The sequence below is a fragment of the Falco punctatus genome (genome assembly GCF_963210335.1).
Source record: "Falco punctatus genome assembly, chromosome: 8".
Taxonomy (NCBI): Eukaryota; Metazoa; Chordata; class Aves; order Falconiformes; family Falconidae; genus Falco; species Falco punctatus.
The window spans coordinates 23,019,888-23,042,071 of NC_137588.1; the positions used below are offsets into that span (position 1 = coordinate 23,019,888).

The 22,184-nt window shown below is 35.6% G+C and overlaps 1 protein-coding gene across 2 annotated transcripts in view; it reads left to right on the forward strand.

Annotated features, from left to right (window-relative positions):
- Positions 1-22,184, forward strand: part of LOC308068440 (sodium channel protein type 2 subunit alpha) — an 86,150-nt gene that overhangs the window by 30,401 nt on the left and 33,565 nt on the right. For both annotated transcript variants that reach the window (XM_080399070.1, XM_080399069.1), the window contains 7 exons: positions 2,228-2,527; positions 5,648-5,995; positions 7,689-7,821; positions 10,596-10,834; positions 14,050-14,223; positions 15,504-15,860; positions 16,952-17,434. In XM_080399070.1, the coding sequence (XP_080255196.1) occupies positions 2,228-2,527; positions 5,648-5,995; positions 7,689-7,821; positions 10,596-10,834; positions 14,050-14,223; positions 15,504-15,860; positions 16,952-17,434 (2,034 nt within the window). The remainder of the gene's footprint in view (positions 1-2,227; positions 2,528-5,647; positions 5,996-7,688; positions 7,822-10,595; positions 10,835-14,049; positions 14,224-15,503; positions 15,861-16,951; positions 17,435-22,184) is intronic.

Here is a 22,184-nt window from a genome sequence, read left to right on the forward strand (position 1 = left end):
ATGTCAGTATTATGAAGTAGATGGGTGATAACTCAGCGTCTGCTGCCTTTCTTTCTGTTAGAGCATTTGAAGGACAACATCATGAAACCAGTGTGACAAAATTTTGAGTATAATTTTTTTGAATTGAAAACACTTCAGAATCCTTTTAATACCCCATTTAGCAGAAAAAGTCTGTATCAAGTCAACTTGTATAGCATGGGTTAGATATTGTGGTGCGGAAAGCCATTAATTCATACTATGAGGTTTCAAACTATCCTTTCCTGCTGTAGAGAGATATGTCATCATCCCTGAAATATGTGGCATTGAATATATGTTTTGCTGGATAATTACTGGTCATCTTTGTTATATAATTCTAGTTTATTGCCATTTACCACGCCACCCTTTTTTTGTAAGTTCACAGCAGCCTGTCAACTTCCCAAACATAATTTCCACTGCAGAATTTCATTGCAATCTCCCAGGCAGTTCTTTCTGGGAAAAGTACTGGAAACACTCTCAATTCTTCCTTTATTTGATGACTAAATGAACTGGTTTCCCTAACGAACCAAGTGAGGTAGGCTGGCCACTGTCAGTGAAGGTACTGGTCCTAAGTTTTGGGATGGCTTTTTGCTCCAGTAAGTCATCTCATCTCTTTGTATCAGAGAAGAAACCTAAACTTTTTCTCCTCTTTGGCCATGTCAGCAACAGACAATAGAGTTACTTGTGTGTATCTATAATAAAGACCCGGAGTGCTGTTACAGTGGGAAATGCAGGAAAGCAAACGTGAAGAGGGGTTGCAGACATGTCTAGAGGCTGTGCCTGTTGCCAGGCAAGTTTGGGGAGTGTCCTTGCTGTGAAGACAGTGAGGAAAGGATGGATTCAACTTCTTGCAGGCTGCTAGTTGGATTATGATATACTAACTCATATGGTGGATGCTAGGAATTAGTTTTCTCAAACTCAAAAGGGATCAGCTAAATTAGATTATGACATGGGGCTTTTCTTGAGAGAAAATGGGGAAGCAGGTCTGAAATACATGAAAAAACATCATGTTTCTACTTTTTTGACTGCCTTAATTTTAGACCAGTGTCTTGTGCAGCGAGTAAATTTGCAGGCACACCAAATTGGGAGGTAGTGTTGATCTGCTTGAGGGCAGGGAGGCTCTGCAGAGGGATCTGGACAGGCTGGACCAATGGGCCAAGGACAGTTATAGGAGATTCAACAAGGAGAAGGGCCGGGTCCTGCACTTGGGTCACAACAACCCCACACAACACTACAGGCTTCGGGAAGGGTGGCTGGAAAGATGCCCGGAGGAAAAGGAGCTGGAGGTGCTGCTCAACAGCCAGCCAAATATGAGCCAGCAGTGTGCCCAGGTGGCCAAAAAGGCCAAGAGCATTCTGGCTTGTATCCAAAACAGTGTAGCCAGCAGGACAAGGGAAGTGGTTGTCCCCCTGTACTCAGCACTGGTGAGGCTGCACCTCTAGTACTGTGTTCATTTTTGGGCCCCTCACTTCAAGAGGGACGTAGAGGTGCTGGAGTGTGTCCAGAGAAGGGCAGCGAAGCTGGTGAAGGGGCTGGAGCACAGGTCTTATGAGAGGTGGCTGAAGGAACTGGGGCTGTTTAGTGTGGAGAGAAGGAGGCCCAGGGGGGAACTTCATCGCTCTCTACAACTGCCTGAGAGGAGGCTGTAGGCAGGTGGGGGTCGGTCTCTTTTCCCAGGTAACAAACGACAGGAGGAGAGGAAATGGCCTCAAGTTGCACCAGGGGAGGTTTAGGTTGGATATTAGGAAAAATTTCTTCACTGAAATGGTAGTCAAGCATTGGAACAGGCTGCCCAGGGAGGTGGTGGAATCACCATCCCTAGAAGTGTCTAAAAAACATCTAGATGCGGAGCATAGGGACATGGTTTAATAGTGGACTTGGCAGTCCTGGGTTAACGGTTGGACTTGGTGATCTTAAAGGTCTTTTCCAACCTAAATTATTCTTTGAGTCTATTCTATGATTCTTAGTCTTTAAGGAACAATGTTTTTATTTTTCTGCTGAGGCTGATGCTTCAAGTAGTTTATGCTATTAAACAATGAGGAGCTATACAGCTCAATACTTTACCTTCAGTTCAATTTGTCTGTGTATATTTGCATATGCAGGGGTGTACAACCAGCAGTATTACCACAGTGGTAATAAAAACAGTTGATAAAAGCCTATAAAGTTGTTAATTTTTCACCTACTAAGAATACCTTGCTTTGTGACCTGACAGGCAACAGCAGCAGTAGCAGCAGCATCAGTTGCATCAAGAGATTTCAGTGGTGTAGGGGGATTAGGAGAACTCTTGGAAAGTTCTTCAGAAGCATCAAAGTTGAGCTCAAAGAGTGCTAAAGAAAGAAGAAACAGAAGGAAGAAAAGAAGACAGAAAGAAATGTCTGAAGCAGAGGACAAAGGAGATATTGATAAGTTCCCCAAGTCCGAGTCAGAAGACAGTATTAGGAGGAAAAGTTTCCGCTTCTCCACAGAAGGAAGTCAATTGACATATGAGAAAAGGTTCACATCTCCTCACCAGGTACAGCACTATTTTTTTTATTAAATCATGTACATCTACTCTAGTTTGGTTTTGAATGACATTAAAGCAGCTGCACATGTTGGAATTTATGTAAAAGGTGAGTGAAGAAAAAAACCAGTGGTAGTACCATTAAAAGTGTTGAAGTTTGGTATGGTTTGACCCATTCTATTAGAAAAGGGGTAAAACCAACATACCAAAGATAATTGTAAATTTAATTAAAACATTTCTGAAAATTAAGATGCATCTGGTAGGTTGGAGAAAGAATCAAAGACTCTTTGATCAGTACTCACATATTTGCATTAATCAACCATAGGTTCTCTGTTCTGCATCAATTTTAAAACTGTACCAATATGTGGGGTTTTTTAGCAGACCACATCATCAAAATACCCTGCATACGAAATTCCACACTATCATTAGTTTCTATTGTTTTCCTTAATTAGCATCTTTAAGTGGCAGATAATGAGAGAAGTAGCTCTAGTAGTTTACAATAAAGACAAACTATGTAGACATCATCTGGACTTATAAGGATTTAGTCATACTGTTCTTTTTCATTACAAATTCATTATACAAGATGGAGCATCATTGCAATCATAGAAAAAAATATTTAGGAATGACCTCTGGAAATCATTTAGCCCAAACTTCAAAGCTCTACTCCCTTAAATCAAAAGATCTCTTCCATCGCTTAAGGATACCTTTGCCTATTTCAAGTCTACACACAGTTATGGTATTTGTAGAAAAATCACTCAAAATGCATCTCTTCAAAATAATCTTGTCTGCTCTCAGCTAATAGATGACCTTTAGCTACCAATACTACCCATGTTTAACTACCAACGTTTATGGCATTTAATGTTCATATCAAGTGTGTTACTTTACAGACTCAAATATGAGATTCAGTGGCAGAAATGCTTCTCACTGAAATAAAGGCACTGAGGGGAGGAAAGCTTAATTTGAAACAAAACCTCAGTAATTAGTCAAGTATAAGGGATGATGCCTAGTCTGAAAAAGATACGTTGCCTGCATATAAATGAAATAAAACTGAGCTGCTACAAGAGTGGAAGGATTACAGGCTGTAGAACTGGTAAAGGGAGAGGTGGTTTATCTTGTTAGTCATGCAGTTAGCTCCCTGGTGAAATAGGTTGGCAGAGCATGAAACGACACAGTCGAATGGTAAGAGGAGATTATCATCATCTGCCCAGTTGGCCCCTGTTGAGGTTTAGTCCTTTGACACAGTATTCCATTGCAGATGAATGGTGCAGCCTGCAAGAAAAGCCAAGCTTTCCTTTCAGACCTTACTTTCCAGGAGCATGTAGACGCATAGGTTTCTGCCTCTACATGTGTTAGAATTGCAGCCATTTGGGCTTGTATCTTTTGTCTCAAACCAACAGGGGCTTGCAGAGCAGGCATTACTCCTCCCAGATCACTGAGGGGCCTGATCCAATTAGTTGTGCTCAGAACATGATAACACATATTGGAAAGATTGGACTACAAACAAAACATAGCAGTCATGGAAACATTCTCTAAAAAAAACCAAGGGCAGTGGTAGTAGTCAGATGCAACCTAGTGAGTGTGTGGTTTCTTGAAGGATTGTAGATTGGCCAAATACATTTACAAATATATGTACAAAGGGTGTAGTACCACTTGGTCAGAATTCATTGTTATGCTCTATAGCAGCTAAAGCTTTTTTTTTAGATAAAATTATCTTTCAGCATAAACAAAACAGCACTTTTTCTCCATCCAAATTTACATAAATGGGTTAGCAAAATAATTTGGCTGATATTCTTCAAGTAAATTGGCCTGAGGCTGACAGCCAGCATAGAAGATTTCAGCCCAAATTATTAAGATTTGGTATAGTTGTAAAAGCAGAAAAAATACATCTCATAACAATAAAAACACCTTCCAGCCTTTATAACAGGCAGTACTGCCAGTTCAGAGCACACATTATGTCTGTGTATGTATAAATCTGAGTATGAATATACAGAGTTACATATGGATTGATATATGCACATATTGAGTGTTTGGTTTTCACAGTATTAATATAGGCTTATATATTACAGTGCAGTTTTCACGTTCACTTTAATTATCATGGGATAAAACCCACTGCTATTGCAAGTGAGCATTTTCCACCTGCAAAACGAGTGAAAAATTGAGAGCCATCTTGAACCAGGTTTTTTATGTTCCAAGATGAGAAGATCTGTACAAATGCAGAATTGAAGAAAGCTTAATGCAAGGTTTCTTTTTTCTGCAATAAGTACTCATTTTATTTATTCATGAATGCTGTTAATAAAATATGTAGCAAGGGAGAAGAACATTCCATTAACCAGCTTCTACTGTAATTAAAAGATGAATTACCAACAACCACTAATTTATTTTTCTCATTTGTAAGAGGATATCTTTAGATAACTCTGTGTCTCATGAATGGCTGCTTTAAGCTGCCTGATGGCCAAGTGGTACCTTCTGGTAGGTGTGCAGCCTGCTCTAGCCTCCACAGTGCTATATGCACAAGTATGCTATTAGTCATGTTCATACTGTACGTCCAGAGTTTCCCCAAGCCACTGCCTCTGTCTTTTAGTTTTAGAGTACTGCATACATTGTTCCCACTATTGAGCTTATTGTGAAGAAGGCAGACAAGTTGTTCACATCAGCTTAGATGGAATTTAATGCCAAACTTGAGACCACTTCTGCCTCTAGCAAATAGAATAGAAAACAATGATCAGTGACCATTATCAATTGTTGTCCATAGGAACCCAGGGGATGAAGAAGGGAAGGAAAGTAAAAGATTTTAACTCTGTTCTCTAATAGAAGGAATAGAAGACAAATACCTGCAAAACCTTGATAGTGATGTTGACAACTGTGTCCAACAGTCATAGGTCTAAACAAATTCAGCCTGCCACCTTTGTTCAAAAATGTTCTGCACAACTTTTCCTCAGTCCTGATACATTACATTAAAAAGAATTTTTCCCTTCTACTTCAGGTCCCCTAATGAGCACATTCCCCTGATACTGATAGTATTGAAGAAAAAAGTGGCTACCCTTCCTCCAGCACTGTAACTATTCTTTGAAAAGCCAAGAACTTCGAACCTCAGTTCTAATGCTGTTTTGATTTGTATCAATTCTTTTACAGTCTTTGCTAAGCATTCGTGGTTCCCTGTTCTCACCAAGGCGCAACAGCAAAACAAGCATTTTCAGTTTCAGAGGTCATGCAAAGGATATAGGATCTGAAAATGACTTTGCTGATGATGAGCACAGCACTCTTGAAGACAATGAGAGCAGAAGAGATTCTCTTTTTGTTCCAAATCGACATGGGGAACGGCGCAACAGTAATATTAGTCAGGCAAGTGTGTCATCTAGAATGGTACCAGCTGTTCCAGTAAATGGGAAGATGCACAGCACTGTGGATTGCAATGGAGTTGTTTCTTTGGTTGGAGGACCTTCAACTCTAACTTCACCTACTGGTCAGCTTATACCAGAGGTAATTATAAGTAAACAGTTTCGTTCAGGCATGGAATTTTTTTCTTATTGGTCACCTCTGCATGTCTTATAATTTCTTAGAGCTGTGAGAAATAACTTGCAATACTTTCTAAATAACAGAACATAAGGGGAAAAAAGTCCTTAACCTGGTATGTCTGAGCCTCAGCAAAGTATTATATTCTCCTTGACTATAGCAAGGGATCCACACATAGAAAGAAAAAAGCATAAATTGAATTTAACAATTTGTATACAATTTCACCTGATCAACAAAGGTAGACATTTGATAGGTAACTTGCAAATACATACAGGAAACCACTTGCAAAATTAAGCAGAATGCAGTTACTAATCCCATGATAGTTAATTGAAATAGCCCTTACAGAATTTACGTTGAAGATGCTTTTCTTATCACTTACTTGAGGAAAGTACGTAAAAATCCTCTGTACCTTTGTAATTACTTTGTATTTCAGTCTGTTTCATATTTTTTCATACATAGTATTTTAATATATATTCAGTATGGTATTTTGGTGGCTATAATGGCATTGTATTTAACCTGAAAATATTTTGATAAGTATTGAGATTTCATTACTACTGTTACACATTTATTTTTATTTTTGTTTCTCTCCTATCTTGATATAGACCTTCATACCAGAAATTCAACCAGATTACCTCAGAGGTTTTGTGTTTATAGTTCTATTTCAGAAATACATTCACTTGAAATTAGCCATTTAACTCAAGAGCTTTCTTTAAAGAAACAGTACTAGTGAATGCTCAGAAATGGTTTTTCATCTTCACACTCAGATGACTTTGAAATCCCTTATGAGTTCTGCATGTGTTTTTGTTCTTTTTCTGGATATGGAGAGAATAATGAGAAAAAAAGTGAGTGGTTTCCATGAATCACAGAATCAGAAAACCAGAAACCAAGATTTAGGAACTTTTTAATCCACTCCTGTGTTTAGATCCCCAGGCCACACTCCAGAAGAAAAGAAGAGCAGCTACCAGGACACCTACACGCTGCAGAGTAGTGACACATTAGGCACATTTAAATCAGAGCCGGGTAATAATGCTTAGCAAAGGCGATTAGAAGCCATACAGAACAGAGAAGGCTTGCACGTTCACTGCAAGAATATATCACAAATTCAGTATGAGCTTTTCAGTAATAATTAGGTAGAAGAAATACTAAATAAGGTAATTTTTTTCTCATACAAAATTTTCCAACTACACTTATCACGTTAGGAATGTAGTATATAGAATTAGAGATATAATCAATTCCTACAATTATAGTTATGTTTCTTGTATCAGAGTTACTTTCTTAAATAGTAGTTCACTTTCTGTACTCATGCTTTAATTATTTAACATGATTAGCTGCTGGAAATTAAGGTGACAAGTTTCAACTTTGATCATTTTTTCTTGAAAGAATAATAATAGTCAGTAGCAAAGAGATACCTAGCAAAACTTTTGTTCACTCATTGCTCCCACATTGCCTTGGTATTATGTCCCCCACTTGATTATTTGTAGCACTGTACAAAATTCCCACTGAATTTCTCAAATTCCTACAGGAACAGAAACCTTCACTTTGTAAGAGAAGTCTAGGATGCTGCACAAAGATGATTTTGATTATCAGTACAGTATTATACAGTAAATATTATTAATTGGCTGTTGAAAGTTGGTTTAATTCCTCAGTATTTCATTTACAGGGCACCGCTACAGAAACAGAAATAAGAAAAAGAAGACTGAGTTCTTATCAAATTTCCATGGAAATGCTGGAAGATTCTGCTGCCAGACAAAGAGCAATGAGTATAGTCAGCATACTTACAAATACAATGGAAGGTATTTGATGCATTTTATCTGACAGGCAGTTCAGTGAATTTCTGTTAACTACATGTGCAGCACAATTATGTACATAATTACCTTTGTACGTGTAAAACTGGACGTGTGAAATCTCTGAACATCAGGTACAAAAGGCTTTTGAGAATTTCTAAGATCATTTACTAACTAGCATTTCTAAATGCTTAGTCATTTAATTTTCATGACACTTTCCATAATATTACTCTATTGAGTGGACTAACAACGACAAAATAATCATAGCTAGGGGACTGCCAGAGCCCCAAACAGAAAGTACAAGGATTTCTTCATATAAAACATTAACAGGATCAATTAAGACACACAGGAATTGCTATGAATGGCAGTGATGTGCTAGAACAGTCATTGCCTTAAGGCATAAAATCCAAGGATAGACAATAGGAATTTGGAATGAAAAGAAATAGTTTTAAAGAAAACAAGCAACTGTAATCAACCCATGGCAACGCGCATGAACTGCCTTCCTTAAGCATTTCTTAAACCTTCTTAGGTAAGTATATCAAAGATAAAAAGATACTGTATTTACTATATGAGAAAGCATACATTGTTGGAAATGTTTTGCTTATTTAATGAAAACTGAGTACACTCACACTACATACATATGCCATTAAAATACTTTTATAAGCTTAAAGGATCTATCTGCTGGATACTGGCACAGTGTGACAGCTGCCTGGTGGATGTCCGACAACACATGTTCTAAAAGGGCAAGAAATTACCAAAAAAATTTACAGTGTTCTTAGGATTACTTTGTCAGAATTAAAATATAGTTGAAGTCCTTTGCTCTCAGATAAACAAATAGACCCCAAACTAATAGTCAGGAATATAAGGCTTATATCACCTGTTTTCTTCTAAAAGTATCTGCAAGCCATTCTCACAAACACGTGAAGTGTGAACTGTTGGTACCTCTTGATTCTTGTTGTGTGCAGTTCTTAGTTCTCCTCCCAGGTAGAGAGGATATCTCCTTAGAGGGTAATGGCTTTAAGCTGAAAGAGGGTAGATTTAGATTAGACATTAGGAAGAAATTCTTTAATGTGAATGTGTTGAGACACTGGAACAGGTTGCCCAGGGAAGTTGTGGATGCCCCATCCCTGGAAGTGTTCAAGGTCAGGTGGAGTGGGACTTTGAGTAACCTGGTCTAGTGGAAGGTGTCCCAGCCCATGGCAGGGTGGTGGAACTAGGTGATCTTTAAGGTGCCTTCCAAACCAAACTATTCTATGATTCTATGATTCTCTTCCTCCAGTTGAATAGTTTGTCCTTCCATTCTTCTGGCCAGAAGAAACAAGTCAATGTAACTATATCATCCTGATAGTCACCTCCTACCCACATCTGGTTTCCATTATTCCAGAAGTTGCTAAGTGCAAGCAATGGAATCTTCTGTGCCAACTCAGTGTCCAGTGTGAGTGGTCACTTTTGTTCAAGGCCAGTCCCATCCCACATCTCAGCATCCTGAGTTACATGTTCAGAAATGTGATTATTCCACCCAATCCATATATTCCTTTGGAAGCACTGCCTTTGTTATGAGGACTTTCACTACTTACAACACCCTTTTCTGCCTGGAGGCTACAGTCTGATTTAATGGAAGAGCTTGTTAGTTTCAATGAGTTTGAGGCCTCTGGCAACAGCTTTTAATTTCCTGCAATTCCACCCATACAGGACAATATTAGAGGCAAAAATCAATTCACCGGGCCTCAAAGTGTAGAGTTTAGCACTAAATCCTTATTAACAAATACAGTAAAACAGCATGTTTGCTATTTTAGCAAAATCACCCATAAGAGTCATGATGATGGAGACCTTGTGCTGTAAGGGATGTCTGAAAACTGGCAAATTGCAGATTTGGGTTGATGCCACTATGCAGAAATTTAATTGAAACTGTTGTGGCCATTTCTTACATATTTTGTAGTCTAAGTATTTCTCACTTAAGCAAATATCAATCTTCTTTCTGGGCTGTCCTTAAACATCCCATCACATTAGACATTCATCCTTGCTATTATTAATTCAAAATTTACTTATTCTGTGACTTTGGAAATATTGACAGTGAAATGGAAGAAAAAATAGTTTGTAAAGATTCTAATTGAGAGCAGAGCTGTTCTGCTAATACTAACATTCTCTTCTCTTCCTCAATTGATAGATGCTGCAACTGTACAAGAATTTTCAAAGTCAAATGAAATTTTAAAATAAGAAAACAGGCATTCTGTATGTTAAAACTATTGATTCAAATAAGCAATGATAAGTATACACACTGAGTCATTTATCTGTTATGATATTGTAGTGGTTTAATGTAGTAGCAAATATAATACTTCTAGTAGCTCAAATCAAAATATGTACTCATGTTATATACTTAACAAAAAAAAATTATATATATTTATATATAGCTCACTGATGACGGAGTCATGTTAACTTTTAATATCCAAAATTAAGACATCTGCTGTAAGTCAGTCAACTAACCTAAGCTAAATGTCTAAACTCTCCCTACTGTCATGGGAAAGTGACAACCACATTTCTCTGTTTAGATAGATGTCTGAGATGATTCACCCTTTAGAGACAACTTCACTGTCCACTGGTTGTAGAGGAGCTTAAATAAACTAGAAGTTTAAGATGGCTAAACATAGGTGAGGGATATCCTGTGTCAGCATGAGCTGTTTATTTGAATGATTTAATCTTTTTACATATTTTAAACAAAAACTTCCAATAGATATAATTGGAATAGTCATTATTTGTTAATTTTGTTCTATTTTTTTTTCCAGAACTTGAAGAATCCAGACAGAAATGCCCACCATGCTGGTACAGATTTGCAAATACTTTCTTGATCTGGGATTGCTGGAGTCCATGGTTAAAAGTAAAACATGTCGTCAATTTAGTTGTGATGGATCCATTTGTTGATCTTGCTATAACTATTTGCATTGTTTTAAACACCTTGTTTATGGCCATGGAACACTACCCAATGACAGAACAGTTTAGCAGTGTCCTTTCTGTAGGGAACCTGGTAAGTGCTTCGTCATGCAGTACTTGGGGTAAAAATACCTGTTTCTAAAAGAAAAAGTGCATAAATGCTTTACATTGGTTTAAAATTTATTCCATTTTGGTTTTTATAATCAGCTTAAAAACTGTATATATGATTTTCATAGATAAAGCGATTTTTACTGGAGCCTTTAACTTTCATGAATTATTTTGTAACCACTATAATGAAATAACTGAATATGTGTGGAAGTACAGTCTTCACTGGATTGTCATATTTCTTGAAGTCTGCCTTGGGGTTTTTCTGTAAAATATTAAGGTAGATTATCTAATTTTAGCCATAGTACTGATATTCTAGCACAGAAAATATTTTTTTTCTGCAGGAAATTGATGAAATATTCAGATGTCAGAATTTCTCTCTGTATTTTTTTAAATTACACTACAGTGAAAGTACATCTCCAAGAAAGATATATTTCTTGTTAGCAGTAAGTCCTTGCCACTTTAGGTAACTTGATCCAGAGATTTAGGGTTACATGTAATTACTTTTCTGAACAGCTGTCTAAATGTGGCATAACACTTAAATGTTCTTGTCTGTTTCTCTCAATTTGCTTCTAATGCTCAGGAAGCAGAGGACTGACCCTTGAAATTGTTTGTTTCAGAAGAATATTTGTACATTTTTAATTTTTTACCAGGTCACATAACTACCAGTAGTTTACACAGGAGATGTATGGATTGACTCACACAGCATGCAGTCCTGAAAATCAGAACCAACCAAATGTTCTAAACTAATAATTCAGAAAGATTAGTTTTGAAAATTCTGCTAATATTTAAATGGAGCAGTAACAGATTTCTTAGTCCAAGTATGTTTTAAAGTCTAAATATTTTCTTTATATGTACTGGTAGTACATCCTTCTATGACTTTTTTTAAAAAATAGAACTAAAATTGAGCTTACTACCTATGTGTTCTTGTGTGCATTAGTTTATTTTCTCCTGGACAAAGATCTGATTGCTGGCATATTCTTATATTCATCACAGATTACAGAATATTGTCTTTTAAAATGTTGTTCTGTCATATTATTAGAACTATTTCTCTCAAAAAATTTATACTTACAAGGTCTTTTGCCTTTTCACATCTCATATTTTTATGGTTTTTTTTTTTTATTCTAAGCTAGCAACAGTCATATTTTTAACTATCTTTGTAACAATCCAGTATCCTTAATTAGGACTATATATATCTGCAGTGAATACTAGTCCTGCTGGTTTCAATTAAATTCTCTGTTTCTCACTGTATTAATCTATTAACCTTAATTTGGTGATTTCTATTCAAAATATGTTAATTTACTCTTTGCTTGTGACATCATGGTCTGTTTGAGGATAAATTAAATATGACAAATATGACTCTGTCCTTTCTGTAGCATTTTAACAAGAAGGAAGAAATAGTTCTAAAATGCAATGATTCATTTTCATAGTACTAAAATTCATTCAGTACTTAAAAGTCTTACCTAATTACAAGAAAACTTGAGTTTACTTCTGTTAAAATGTATTTTTATGTATTTGAGGATGAAGTTATGCTCAAGAGAAGTATTTTGAGGATGGAATGGATTATTTTGTGAACAACATATTTCAAATTGAAATGTTTCTCATTGTTTTTTTTTCAATTATTTTGACAAGTATGACAGTTTTGTCAAGTATAATCTTCGTTGTGTTCTATATACCACAGATAGCAATACCTGTTACATTCTTCTGATTATTTCATAGAATCATAGAATGGTTTGGGTTGAAAGGGACCTTAAAGATCATCTAGCTCCAACCCCCTGCCATGGACAGGGACACCTTCCACTAGACCAGGTTACTCAAGCCCCATCCAGTCTGGCCTTGAACACTTCCAGGGATGGGGCATCCACAGCTTCTCTGGGCAACCGGCTCCAGTGCCTCACATTAAAGAATTTCTTCCTAATATCTGTTCTAAATTTACCTCTTTAGTTTAAAACCATTACCCCTTGTCCTGTTGTTACAGGCCCTACTAAAAAGTCTGTCCCTGTCTTTCTTACAAGCCCCCTTTAAGTATCAAAAGGCCACTAAAAGTTCTCCCCATAGCCTTCTCTTCTCCAAGCTGAACAACTCCCTCAGCCTGAAATATCAATTTATTTGTATAGTGTTTATTGCTATATTTCTGGTTTCTCAAAATAAAACACTTAAAAAAAATACTAATATTTACACTTGGACAATGGTGAGTATTTCCACAGCATTATATCTACTTCCTAACCTTCTTAAATTAAAAGGTAATAATGAGTATAGTTAGTGTTACATAAATATGTCTGCTTTGCTTCCATAAAACTTAACTGTAGGAGGACTGAGAACAAGCTGGATAAAGAGCTATCACAAGGCAGAGTAGTATACTGTAGTAGACTTCTGGATCATCTAGGATACCTTTTGCATGTTGTGCAGATTATTCAAAAGATTTTAGTGGCTTTGCACTATGCTTCAAAGCTTCTTTATTATGCTGCCACAAACCACTGATCACTACTCATTGCAAAAGCGTTAGGTTAAATTCTGGACTTTAAAACACTAAGAGGCATTGGTAATTTCATATTTGGGACTTCTAGATATTTCAAAGAACATTATCACTATGAAGTTCTTTTTCCCAAAAGGAAATAACTATCACACAGAATAGTAACTGTGCATGAAATCTCTATATCCTTACAAAAAGCCCAGTCTAAGAAACTCCAACTTCCCCTGTCTATTCCACCCATACATTTCAACTCTGACCTAAAAGACAGAACTTAGAAAGTCTGTCCTTAGAGAGTCTGACTTTAGAGAGTTTTTTTCTAACACTTGTGTTTACACTGCAAGCAAGAAAAAAAATGCTGTCAAGTCTTCTTTTGCTGTACTGGAACTATACTCTAGAAACAGGACTGAAAGCACTGGATCATATCACATCATCTGCTGGATGGATAGTTCAGCACATATCAATCAAATACAAACCGGAGCTGAACTGCTGAATGGTGAATAGCTTTTAATCAATCCTCTGCCCTCCTGTATCTGTCCCGATTTAGGGTTTTTTTAATTATCAGTTTTTAGTCTTTAGAAATACTTAGATGCCATTTTGAGATAGTAATCAGCTCTTTTTTATAGTAACAGGTATAAGTAACAAGTGTGAGAACTCCAACTGGCTTAGAAAAATTTACTGAGGTATATAAATTTCTCATAACAACTCAACCAATTAATTACATTTTGTTTTAGGTATTCACTGGGATATTCACAGCAGAAATGGTACTAAAGATAATTGCCATGGACCCTTATTATTATTTCCAAGAAGGCTGGAATATTTTTGATGGTATTATCGTTAGCCTTAGTTTAATGGAACTTGGTCTCGCAAATGTTGAAGGACTATCTGTTCTTCGGTCATTCAGATTGGTAAATACCTTGATAATTAAACACTTGCATGCATTTTGTCTCAAAAAAAAAAAAAAAGCTAATATCTGTACTAATTACTAGTGTCTAAAGGATATATTATATACTTAAATGGCTCACACGTTTTTCATATTGTCTAATTTGAAAGCTATATTTGATAAGTACAAGTTTAAGGTATTTGACAGTTGATATCCTTTGATATCTTTTGATATCAAATTACCCTATTGATATCCTATCCTACTGATATCCTTTGCCAGCATAAAATGCTACCTTTTGAGAAGTTTGTAAATCTTCATTATAGTGATTTCATTAAGGTTTATCAATGCTGAATAGCTGTAAAAACATATTGCCACCAGCGTAAAGAATCTTAACATTTTTATTCTTTGTATTGTGAATATTATTTTGTGTTACTTATAAAGCCCCTACGTAGGTCCTTTCTTCACAACATTTACTTTAATGAGCATGGAGAATAAACATTTAGTAACTCTATTACTCATAACAAAGAGTCATAACAATCTGACTTTAGGATATCACTTAAAATGAAATATTATTGAGCTTCTACTAGAAATGTCTTTTTTATAGCAATTAGTGTAGTGTACAAACTAAGTTCTAGGTACGTTTACTACAGACACAAGATTCCTGATTTAAAAGTCTCTATTACTAATAGTTATCACATTACTTGAAAACCTAGGTTATTTCCTAATATATAGAGCAGGAAGTAGTGACTTGGTTTATTATCACCAGTTGCAATGGTATCCAACTTCATATACCATGGTTTGGTTACTGAATATTATATTTAAGTTAGTGTTTATGATTTGAATAGACATGATAATATCAGCATCAAATTGTTGCTTCAAAAATTGTTGTCAAACTAAAATTGGAAGACCTAGTGTGGTGCTGAGGGAAATGTGGAACCAAGCCAGCAAAGAGGGTTTAGTGAAGGTGATGGAAAGAGTATGAACTTCCAAGATGTTGTTAAGAATTGTTCAGTAATCATCTGTAATTAGATGTTTAAATAATATTAATAATACTAAAAATAATAAATTCAAATGTGGTACAAACATAAATTATGGGTTTTTTTCTATGTGCATCACTAAGATGAAATGCTGAACACTGCAGTTTAGGCAAATACTCCATGCTGCCTAGTTTCCATTAAAATAATAATATGTTCCTACTGAAGAAAAAATTAATCTACAGAAACTGATATTCTCTGCTAAACAACTTTGACCTAGCTTCTGTTTCATAGCTAATACCAATGATACCTCTGCATTTCTGTTTTTCAGCTTCGAGTTTTTAAGTTAGCAAAATCTTGGCCAACCCTAAATATGCTGATTAAGATTATTGGCAACTCAGTGGGGGCTCTGGGGAATCTGACCCTGGTGCTGGCCATCATTGTGTTCATTTTCGCTGTGGTTGGGATGCAGCTGTTTGGGAAAAGCTACAAGGAATGTGTCTGCAAGATCTCCAGTGACTGTGTGCTTCCACGCTGGCACATGCATGACTTTTTCCACTCTTTCCTGATTGTATTTCGAGTGCTGTGTGGAGAATGGATAGAAACGATGTGGGACTGCATGGAGGTCGCAGGCCAAACCATGTGCCTTATTGTTTTCATGCTGGTCATGGTGATTGGAAACCTTGTGGTACGTGATGAACATTTCTGAACGTTAACTCTGATACAAAATGTACATAACTTACAGCTAGACAATGAGAATGTTTGTCATGCTTCTATTTAGAATTAAAAAATAAATCTGGATGTGCTAGGTTTTGGGTAGAAACATGATGATTCTCTTCTCCCTTTTTTCACTCATTTCCATACACTGAAGTACTCACTATGGGTCCAGGAATTTAGGAATACACCAAAATCTCAAATCAAACACCCTATCATGGGAGTGCTGCAGCAAATTTAGAGGTGCTGTTTAAATAAAAATGTCTTCCTAACTAGTCTTGAAATAAAGCTTATGCTGCACCAGCTTCTGGGCAGCTGCACCTTTGGAGAAAAAAAAATCTAATGGACTTTTTTATACCCCTTACAGCTAATTCCAGCACTAATGCTTCTGACTTAATAAAAATAAAGCATAATGTAGCTGTTCTTATATAAAATATCTTGAATTTATGTACCGAAATTTTGGCCTCTTTAGGTGAGGAAAAAAAAAAAAAAAAAGAGTATAGACTGATTGGATGTCCATTCTAAAAATGTGTTTGAAAGCTTCTAACTAGCAAAATTATAGAAGAAACCTTTATAAAAAAAATTTAAAGCAAGCTGACAAGTTAAAATGCCAAAAGTTCAACTGATAAATATTGGATCGGGGTGAACTTAGGATTGTAATTAGAATGCACTATTTATATGTTTTCTAAGTTTCTTTTACTGTTAATCTATGCAGTTTGTTCTGATATGCACATAAAACTGTATTTCATTACCTGTCAAAATTCTCTTATTTTAGTGATATACTTTAACATGATTTAAATTTTTATAAAATAGAATTCAAAATGTTTGTATTCTAGTTGTTTACATTACCATGCAATCTTGAAATTACATTCCGCACAAATGTGCAGAGCGCCAGAAAGCTAATTATGATCAGTAATCTGCTCTACTGTTTTTTTAGAATCATAGAATTGTTTAGGTTCAAAAGACCTTAAGATTGTTGAGTCCAACCCTTAACCTAGCACTGCCAAGTCCACCACTTCTTATATGTATTTATTTACTATATAGCTTTATTCTCTCATCTTCTAGGTGTTGAACCTATTTCTGGCCTTGCTGCTGAGCTCATTTAGTTCAGACAACCTTGCTGCTACTGATGATGATAATGAAATGAACAATCTCCAGATTGCTGTGGCAAGGATTCAGAAGGGAATAGATTATGTTAAAAAAAAAATACAGGAGTTCATCCAAAAAGCCTTTGTTAGAAAGCAGAAAGCTTTAGAGGAAATCAAAGCACTTGAAGAGCTAAACAAGAAAGACAGCTGCATTTCCAATCATACTGCTGTTGAAATAAGCAAAGATCTCAATTATCTTAAAGATGGGAACGGAACCACCAGTGGTGTAGGCACAGGAAGCAGTGTGGAAAAATATGTAATCGATGAAAATGATTACATGTCATTTATAAACAACCCAGGCCTCACTGTGACAGTGCCAATTGCAGTTGGAGAATCAGATTTTGAAAATCTAAATACAGAAGAATTTAGCAGCGAATCTGATATGGAAGAAGGCAAACAGGTAGGATTTTTTGTATCTTAATAATTGTAGTCATGCATTTACATATTTCTTAATTACTTACTTAGAATTGTTTTAAAACTTGTATCTCATGTAAATATGTTTTATATTTTAGTATTTTATGTAATTATAATTCAAGAAAAAAATTACCCTATGTGATGGTATACTACAGGGTCTTTAGAGTTTACATTTTTAATCCCCTGTTTACTAGCATTTGGAAGATGTATCATTTTAAATATGATTATTTCTTTCACAATTTTGTCAGGTTTTAGGACTAGCACACATTTCATAAAGCATTCTTTCTGCAGTATCTGTAATGCAATCAGGATTTATGGAATAAGAGTATTGTAGAAGGCCAAGAAACAATCAAGAGTATACAGCTTTGCATACCAAATCAAATATAAGCAGAGAAAAAATATTTTTTTCTATATTTAGGATAGTTCTAAAAATGAACACTGATACATTGTAAATCTGTGATGTATTCTGGATTATCTAGAAAGTTTTCTGGGTAATATTTTACAGATTTTGTGTTCAAAGACTATGGCTGGCTGAAGTAATCCAGATACTAATTAATGTCATGGTAAAGCAGTATCTCAAGTTATCTTGGAGAGCAGAATAACCTTGTAATACATATGCATGTGGAAACAGTTTACTTGAAAGCCTTATTCTATTATTATTGCACAAAGAGGTAAAAGTTGATCTAAGAACCAGAAGCCATGTACTCCAAAATATAACTGACTCCAATACCAGAAGTGATCATGAATAGGTGATAACGGTATTCAAGAAAAACTTTGTATGTTGGAATAATGATCAATGACAAGCCAATAAATGTATTAGCACAATAAAATTTTATTTGGTGCCATTAGAAATGTAGGAACTCTGAGGTTTAAGGGATCAGGACCCATGGATAAATATGTTTTCAATTAGATTAGAAGCTACGATGTTGTGTGATAACTCATTAATATAAAAGGGTTTGTTTACCGTAAAGCAAGCTCTTTTATAAAGGAGTCCTGCATTCATGACTGTATCATGGCTGTTTAGCTGCCATATTTACAAATATGCTATACTCCTCAGCAATACCAAACTATATTGCATAACATTAATGGATAGCCATGATTCAGTTTATCATAGAATAGGGTTTTTTTGCTAAAGAATAGAAAGGAACATAGTATGTGTGTGTTTGCAGCTGCAAAGATGGTTGCTCTGCATAACAATTCTGAGATTAAAAGCAAGATATTCTATCTGAGTTGCTCATTTATGAGGCAGACATTTTCAGTGCAAGTATATGATAGTATAGGAGTAGTGCTTATCCATGACAGTTTAAGAATACAGGAAGTATAAAGTGATACCATTTATGAGAACAACTAGTATAAAAATAAAAGCTGTCAGCGTGAGTCTGGGCCTGAGAGTAAGCTGATCTAATAAAAGTTAATTGCCTTCCACTATGAACCTTTAGCAAAGTCTTCTAAGTCTTCTCATATATTCTGATGTCCTTTAAAATGACATTTTATTATAAATTTGCTGCTTTCCTCGTGGTTAGTTTTGATAAATACAGTGATGATTGCCTTCCTAGTAACTCCATCTTATGAAGTTATAGGCTCAAAAACTTTCCAAATATGTTACTTTTTAAAAAGCTTGTAATATGCATTAGGAAGCTGGGAGGTTTATAAAGCTGTGCAGATGCTAAATGTGGTTACATGACGTATCAGCTTCAGCAGCAGATCTGGCTTGGGAAGTTCCTGTCCACACCTGGCTCTTGATCCCCTGGCAGCCTCCTTTACCACTTTCTCCGCTACAGTGTTTGTGGGTCTGTACTATAAGGCATGTCACTGGAGTGGTGTTAGTTAAATAACATCATCCCATAGGTATTATTTGTTTATTTCTTCTTTAAGATAGATTGAATCATTCAGTTTACAGTGTACTGCCATGTATTCTATCAGAACAGCTGAGGACAAAACAAAATGCAATGCAAAGGCAGAAACTCCTCTGTTTTCAAGTGAATATATGATGTAAGTACACCTCAAGAAAATGGAGTAAATGCCCTTGTTATGCTGAGTTCAAAATGATACAAATTTCAAGGTGACTTTCATAAGTCAATTGCTCTGTTCATTCCCATCTTTGTTTGGTCCGGGCATCATGCTTTTTTGTTCTAAGGCCATCCTGAAATTTCATTACTGTAATAAATCAAAAGGGATTTTGCATTTTTTTTATGGACTTCAGATGTATCCTTATGTCTTCAGGAAGAAACCAAATCCAAAACTCTGTAAAAACAATTCGGAAGTGAAAATTTCAGGTGACTGTGGGAAACCTGCCAGTAAGTGGTGGATGGTGTTTATATTAAGAACTTGTGAAGAAATTTTCAATGGGGATAGGATAAATTTAGGATTTCTGTGGAGCCTCAAGATTTCCACAGAATGTAATAATCATTACTATCGTGAAGATGGAGCATTAGTGCTTCCCTCAAGTTCTGCTCACACACAAATGTTTAGCATTTAACTGTTTGATATGTGTTTGTACAGTGCAAGTGTGCATATTGTGAAAGGTATTTAATAAGACAGGAATTTCTTACCAGTGTCCTGAAAATTGTGAATTCTATATTAATTGCACTTTCTGTTCTGGATTCCTTATTCCATTCCTTCTGGATGATTTTTAGGGAAAGGATAAAGTACTTTTTTTATTGTGTGTATAAAAGTCCATCTGCTTTGGTAATACATGAACAGATACCCTGGCATATGACAGGAATTTTTGAAGATTCCCAATCTTCTCCTACCAAGTCAACAGTACTGTTGAATCTTTTGCTGCCTTCTGATTGTCTTTTGAGGAAGATAAAGAGTATATTGGTGCAGTGTTTAAATTACCTCTCTAGACCGGTACACCATCATTTGCTTTATTTTGCCTCTCAAGGGATAACACTGAGACAGCATTCCTGCTAGGAGAAGGCCTGATCTGCAAAAGGAGGGGTAAGACATGGGGCAGAACTTTCCCTGCCTTAACTGTGGCAGTACTTAGCACTTAAAATACCCTCAGAAGGTATCCTCTTTATTAACTTCTTATTTAACAACAGAACTGTGAGAAGCTAGATATGCACAGGAACTGTAAAATGAACCATTTTTTTTCTGGTGTCTTACTGACTGTCACTGCTGTTAAGAGAGTGGTTATTTAAAGTCTGTCAGCAATAAATGTCATGCTAGAAGTGGGGCAGGAACTCTGTGCCCCTGAGAAATATGCCAAGAGCAGGTCATTACTATAGAAATTGTAACTGCAAATAACTCTAGCCAGCAAGTGTCTTTCTGAAGGCTGGTTCCTTTCTTTTTCTTTCTTTCTTTTTTTTTTTCTTTCATAAAAAAAACCTTTCTAATTAATTTGCTAGTTAATAACTTCCCAAATCTGCCAGCATCAGTGCTGGAACCTGGTTGCACGTTCCAGACCTAAACAACATCTTTCTAACACATGTCGCTAGAAATTTGGAATGTCTCTGTTTGGATGAAAGAAAACAGTAGCATGTATTAGTTTTCAGTTACCCACTTCTTTAGAGTAATAGTTGGCTGAAAGTACCTAAAAAAAGCAAACATTTCCTTGATACTTTGAAAGAATTTTTTTTAATATCTACTAAAGTGGTGCAATACCCCATGAAATAACCATTAGAAATAACAGATTTCTGCTATGAAAATAAGATACTCAAGATAATTTACTTTGAAGATAATAAGAAAATTAGAAGTAACTAAAGGGGATAATTTAGTGGTTTTTAGTTAGCATTGTGGATGCTGTTTTTGTTACAAAATATGCTTGCTAATCAGTGAAATGAATAGACTATGTTAATCTTTCCAAATACAAGACTCCTAACTATTGTATTTCTGTAGCACTTAACAACTGTTCATTACATCTGAATCACAACTTCATGAATAAAGTTTTGGATTTCAACATGGAAAAGTAATTCCAAAGATATTCATCTGTTACAGAAAGCTTATTTCACAACTGAAGAAATACATATACCTACAGGCCTCTATTGTTCAGAATTTCAAAAGCCTTTCTATCTACATTTTATGTACAGTAAGTGCAAATTCAGATTGGAGAAGTAAAGCTGCTCAATTAAATTCTGAAATCAAACCGGATGGTTTTAATAAAATTAAAATTATCCTTCATATTCTAATCCACTGAATTTTCAAAACAATAAGTTCATTTTTCTGACTGGCTTCACTAGTTCCTTTGTGACTTAAGTGAAGTAAAAAGAAAGGAACACAGTTATTGCATTCCCAAAAGTTAAGCATTGCCATTGTACTTCAATAAATTTCTTAGCTAAAACATACCCAGTAATGATTTGATCAATTTGTTAGATGATTTTTTATCACATTCCTTTTAAAATACCCAACAGTCAAAATTCTCCTTTTCTAAAACTGACTAGTTCTTGGACAGTGTCTTCAAAAGTTACTGATTCTTTAAGTTATGGACTAGCTGTGGATAATCTAATGAATGAAACCGTATCTCTGGATACTGATGGGTATCCAGACACTGATCCAATCCCCTTTTGAAACAGAGTGATTATAGATTCAGAAGTATATAGCATACTGAATCTAAACTAGAAACTTACACAATATGATACTTCACCAAATTTAATTTGAACAGAAATGAAGGAGGTTTATTTTCATTGAGATCTATAAGTTCCAGCACCATTATTAGAGGATGAAGGAGACATGGGAAGACGTGCATCTTCAGAGTATTTTGCTTACTGTATGTACATTTTTTGCAAATATAA